Source organism: Musa acuminata, chromosome BXJ3-2, assembly GCF_036884655.1.
Source record: "Musa acuminata AAA Group cultivar baxijiao chromosome BXJ3-2, Cavendish_Baxijiao_AAA, whole genome shotgun sequence".
Lineage (NCBI taxonomy): Eukaryota > Viridiplantae > Streptophyta > Magnoliopsida > Zingiberales > Musaceae > Musa > Musa acuminata.
This window is the reverse complement of record NC_088350.1, coordinates 12,668,657-12,674,549: the sequence shown is the minus strand read 5'-3', so window position 1 is coordinate 12,674,549 and position 5,893 is coordinate 12,668,657. Positions and strand designations below refer to the sequence as shown.

General features: G+C 44.0%; 1 protein-coding gene across 1 annotated transcript; it reads right to left on the bottom strand.

Moving 5' to 3' along the window:
* Positions 1-942: 942 nt before the first annotated feature.
* On the bottom strand, positions 943-5,415 carry LOC135630733 (probable polygalacturonase). Its single transcript, XM_065137895.1, has 6 exons — positions 5,185-5,415; positions 3,869-3,989; positions 3,406-3,580; positions 3,235-3,305; positions 2,466-3,145; positions 943-1,032 (listed from the first exon to the last, which is right to left on the bottom strand). The coding sequence occupies exons 1-6, from the start codon at positions 5,284-5,286 to the stop codon at positions 943-945; spliced, it is 1,239 nt and encodes a 412-aa protein (XP_064993967.1). The 5' UTR covers positions 5,287-5,415.
* Positions 5,416-5,893: the final 478 nt, after the last annotated feature.

The following is a 5,893-nucleotide window of genomic DNA, read 5'->3' as shown; positions in this document are numbered from 1 at the left end:
CACGTCAAGTCAGAACCGTACCAAGAAGCTGTTCCACATGTCCCATCCCGAGAGCTCGGTCATAAGTGTCGTCCCATCCCTCGAGAGTCAGCGGCCACGTCGAACCGACGTGCTATTAACCCTCGTACAATAGTATAAAGCCCCTGGCCAACATCCGTCCAGGGGTGAGAGGAGGGAAGAAAAATAGAAAACAATCCACCCACTACTGACTTGCTCATCGAAGGGGCCAAAGTCGGGGATCACCCGACGAGGGCCATTTCTGCAGGCGAATGACCACTCGCGAGCTGTGAGCGTCTCAACCCAGGGGTCGCCATCCAACGCGCAAGGACGAGTCGTCAATCGACCGGAGCCCGACCAATGCTAATAAGCATCCCTTCCCGAGGGCACGACCACCTTGTCATCCAGCTCACTCGATAGAAGGCTCCCGACATTGACCCGTGGACCAAACCGTGCTAACTCATCAGCCATGGTATACTTGTTCACTAACATTTTGGCGCTAGAAGAAGGGCCATTTCGTAGAAGCATGTAGTAGAAGCTCTCCTCGAGGGAGAACCACCGACCGTTCTCCCCTCCATCGAGCCCAGAAATCAATCCCTCCCCACCCTCGGAAATGGGGGGATCCCGGCCTCAACGCCAGATCGCTACTGGCACCTTTTCAATGACCCATGGTTGTCACCCCTCGAACTAACCACGGGACCCTCGGCCGTGACACCCGAGGCATTCGTCAGCCTGACCAAATAATTGCAAGCCATGGTGGGCATGATGCAGATGCTCGCTCCGCTCATTCCTCAAATCGTGTGGCTAGCGACTCCCCCAACTGACTCGACCCGACAGAGGCCGAGTGGGTTCCAAGTCGAGATGGGGGAAAGCCCGAGAGTAAGCGATGGACCCGAGAGGTTCGCCCGAACAGAGCATACCCGCACCCTGCTAGGTCACACTACCCTACTTCGAGCCTGATACCATATCGTTTGACTTGGTGGACGACTTGCTCAAGGCCCAATTGTCCTGGGTCAACCAACGCCTGGACGAGTTCTAGCGTGAGTTCCAAATATCACTGAGCGAGTCTAGTGAAGGCGGCTCAGGTAGGTCCCATTTCACACAGGAAGTACAGGACAAGTCGGTACCCCTCAACTTCAGGCTGTCGGTATAGGAGACATATGACGGCGGCTCCGATCCCGCGGAGCATATCTCCGCATTTCGGGCTCAGATGGCCCTCCATGACACCTCCGATGCATTGATGTGCCGGGCATTTCCAACCACCCTGAGGGGACCGGTACAAGCGTGGTTCAACCGATTGCACCAATCTTTGGTCTTGTCCTTTGACCAGCTCACCAGGGTGTTCGAGTAGAACTTCCTCACCAACGTGCGACCTAGGCCTTCCATGGCCACCTTGCGAACTTTCTCTTAATATAGTATCGTTCTAGTCAAGGTTTTTTGTTATTGGGATAGGTGAATTCTTATGGATCCACCCCCTGAAGGAACCAAATATGATAATTTTTTATCATTCGGCTCGAGCAAGAACGAAATGAATGGCAAAAATAGATCCGTATAAAATCTACTTTTCATACATATCTTCACGTATCATATATAATGACTCTATGTAAGAAATGATTTACTAAATTCTAATTTCTAGGGTTGCAACTATTTATCGCAACTAATTTAGTTCTTATAGGTAAACGCTCGATATCCAAGTCGGCTTATAAATTTGATCATAATCAAGTGTTTTTTGGATTGCCTCATATTTTTTTATTGGTGTTTATCCCCCTAATATCTTAATTTTTTTACGTACAAAATATTTACTTGTTACTAATAAAGTCCAACCTATGTTCTACCTTAGATCTCTTATTTCACTTTGATAGTGTTATAGATTTGGATCGATGAAGAGGAAATGAATATGTTTCCATACTGTAAATAAGGAAGTTGAATAAATAGAATATTGAATCATCCCACCTCACTTATTTTATTCTATAGGATCTAACGAAGCCTGTTCATGCATAACATGATTCAGATATGATCATAGAAAAAGTTCTCCTCAAATAAATCGACCTATCCTATACAACATAGGGTGCTTACGTGGTATTTGAAAGTGAAGATATATTTGGTTCTGAATTCAAATATTAGGGATAAAATCAATCGTTTTAGTGACAATCATAAGTCATCCTCTCTTTGAAAAATTCATTTCAACTATTGGTATCAAATAAAGAATATAACACTTCCAAGTTGAAGAAAAGTATTCAAATAAATAACATGTCTTATTTTTTCAATAATCCATATTTATAGCAATGAAATATTATTGGATATTTCATCTGCCTTTGTTCCTCCCAAGTATGATATATGATCAATTACATCTGCCTTTGTTCAAGGCAAACATTTTAATCTGCCAAGCTTCAGGACATCATAGGTTATGCCATTAAACCATGAGTTGTAGAAAGCATCTCAACTCATGGTTTGGCTCTCTGATAAGCACACTCCTCTAGCCCAACACCATTCACAGGTAGATCATCTTCAGGGAAGGGGCAATGCGTTATACGATCTGGATATTCCGGAATCTGCGCACAGGGAGTGGGCGTCACGTGACTCGATACGCCCTCCACGTCGGTGCAGTTCCAAATCGGCTTCTTCGACTTCACCACCTCCGCCGTCACATTGTAGATGCATATTCCGGTGAAGGGCGCGCCGGGAATCCCCTCCAGCTTCGCGGCCATGGTCACGTTCTCGGCCACCACGTTGCTGTAACTGATATTCTGCACCACCGGAATGGCTTTCGGATCAAATTTGTCGTCCGGGTGCTGCCCGTAGGTGCCCGTCATCCAGAAGACCCACTTCATTGTGTGCAGATTCATTCTTCTCACGAATATGTCCTTCACGTAAGCTCCCCTTCCGATGGTCGTCTTGATCCTGACGCCGGATTCGGAGTGGATGGCCGTGATGTCTTCGGCCCGGACATCTTGGATTCCTCCCGACATCTCGCTTCCCAGGGCGATGACAGCGCTCGTGGGGGAGATGCAGGTGAGCCGTCTGATCACTATGTGTTTGCTTGACATGTTGAATGCAATCCCGTACTCATCCCAACCGCTTTTAATGGCGATGCAGTCATCGCCTGAGACTATGTAGCAGTCCTCAATGCGGACATTGGAGGATGAGTCTGCGTAGAAGAGAGAAACCACCAAAAAGAATCAATCGAAACAGCAACATAGAATCTACAACCCAAGTAAATGTAGGTACGATATCCACCTGGATCGATCCCATCAGTGTTGGGAGAGTTGACCGGTGCAAGAATTGTGATGCCTGAGACGATTACGTGGCTGCACAGTGCATTCATTCACGTTAACATCAGATTGTAACAATAGAATGGAAAGCAAAAGAAGCCTTCAAGTGTTCTGAAAGTAGATTATTAATATAAACCTGCTGTACACTGGATGGACATTCCACGATGGAGAGTTAACCAATGTAATGTTGGAAATCAGCACTTGTTTGCAGTACATCAATTCAATGAGGTATCCACGAGTGTAATTGAGTTCTTTGTTACGGAACATTTTCCACCAGGTTTCACCTTGTCCATCGATAGTTCCATTATTCCCTAAAAATAACAATAAAACTTGTTAGCATCAGGACGTGGTATGTTGCAATCAAATTATATTCTGTTCCCCATCTATGATGCAAACAAGTTAGATGATGATATATATGTGTCTTCTTGTCAATCAAAGCACACCAAAACATCATAAACTGAATTAAATATTATAATTTTTGATTAAAAATAATTTTTTTATTAAATTTTAGGGGATCATGGAATGACAACACGACGCAGGCTTTATGAATTTAGAAGTAATGTGATAGAAGTACTGGAAATATGCAACGTATATACTACCTGTTATGACCACATCGGTTAGGTTATATCCCATGATGAGATTACTGTATCTACCCCCAGCCGCATCTCTTCCTCTACCGTAGGAGGGCAAAGGGTCAATGATCGGCCACTCGTTGATATCCTGCATAAGCATATCACCAATTGTCTTAGTTGATGCAGATTGAACAAAAGAACATAGTATTAAAGCTTCTATTAGCTACCAATAAACAAAAAAAAAAAAAGAGTATCCATGCAATTCATAAGCAATGTTGTCCAAGTTGCAGTGTGAGAAGCCATAAAATGGGATTGCAGAATAGAAATTTATGTTCTATAAGCTGCAGTTGAAATCTAACTTGTTCTCCCAAGTTTGTAGCATTAATAGAGTTTTGCTGTCTTCAGGAAACCCAATTAGCTACACAGATCTACAAGGTTTAGTCAAAAAGAAAACACTGAGAGATTGGATGACAGTACTCTTTCCTACAAAATATCAAAGAGAGAGTTTGTGTTTTGAGAGTCTAAATAGCAGTTTTGTGTTAGAAAGTCATCCGCCTAACTTTTAGACTGATGGTGGAGCCTAAAATTCATGTAAGGATAAGGTCCACACTCATTCCATTCTTATGCTGGTTTCCTCGCATCCTTTCCTACCTTAAAGTTCTTACACGGAAAGAATGTCATTCTCAATTAAAACTTATTAATTTTGGAGCGTAATCTTCAAGATCTTGAAATTTGAAAGGAAATTTTTTATGTGGATTCTAATCCAAGATTATTGATGTTCAGATATGACATACAAGAGAAATAATAATAATAATAATAATAATAATAATAATAATAATAATAATAATAATAATAATAAAACAAAACAAATATTACTGTTTTCTTATTTTGAGAGATCAAAGTAGAGATACTAAATAGTCAAAAATCTACCATACAAATTGTAATTATTTCAGAAATTAATATTATCAAGACAAATTGACTATGCACTTCTTAGTTCACTTCTTTTCCCTCATCAGTCGAAAGCGGTGACTATGCACATCGGATTAGACTTGTGAATTATCCTTGGAGATGAGATGAAGGAAACGTTAGAATAGTCTACACTCGCTATGTAACGTTCTAGTGGGGCTCACCAGTGACGAATCTATTCTTCATCATCACCGTTCATCTGGCGAGAGCTGTCATATGAACAGACTCGATGGGAAGGGCTACTAGCCATAATCACCACCGAGGATGATAGAGGCGATGGTAATGGCAAACAAGCCGTGAACGATTATGAACATGCACTCTACATCAAAATAGATGGAGGAGAAGGTGGGGGAAGGGGGCGGAGGAGGGAGGCGGACCTGAGTGGCGAGGATGACGGCGTCGTGGTCGAGGAAGAGGGTGAAGTGGTCGGCGAGGTTGAAGGGCCCGGTGAGCCACCGGCCGGCCGGCACCACCAGCATCGCGCCGCCGTCATACGCCACCTTACTAAGGTTGGCCACGGCCGCCGCAAAGGCCGCCGTGTTGGAGGTCACCCCGTCGCCCACCCCGCCGAAGTCCGTCAGGCTGGCCACGTGGGCCCGGCATCCTCTTGCCCCTGCCGCCGCATAGTGGAAGGCTTCTAGCTCCGTCGCACCACCTGCCCGCTGGTGTATGGAGTATTTATAATACGGGAACGAAGTACCATTTTGATAATATTTTCAAAGCCTACATTACTAATGATGGTTCTAGAATTACCAAGCCTACATTACATGCAATAGTACCTAGAATTACTATTGAATAAAATATAAAATATCATTGGGCCATGCGGGTTCTCCATAATAATTATGCCCCATCTCTTTAGCTATTTTAGCTTTTAATATAGTATTATTTGATACGACATATTTTGGGCCCAAGACACGTCATAGCTGACGCCACACGTCAAGTCAGAAGTGTACTAAGAAGCTATTCCACATGTCCCATCCCGAGAGCTCGGGGTGGTGCCGTCTGACATTGCTCCGCATGCCACCTGAGATGACGACTGATCAAAAGTGTCATCCCATCCCTCAAGAATCAGCAGCCACACCAAAC

Coding starts and splice junctions, on each gene's coding strand:
- LOC135630733 (XM_065137895.1), bottom strand. CDS start 5,286: ATGCTGGTGGTGCCGGCCGGCCGGTGGCTCACCGGGCCCTTCAACCTC. Junction 3,990..5,184: donor CCGTCATCCTCGCCACTCAG/GTCCGCCTCCCT, acceptor ATGCTTATGCAG/GATATCAACGAGTGGCCGAT. Junction 1,033..2,465: donor GTGTTGGGCTAGAGGAGTGT/GCTTATCAGAGA, acceptor AACTCACGCTAG/AACTCGTCCAGGCGTTGGTT.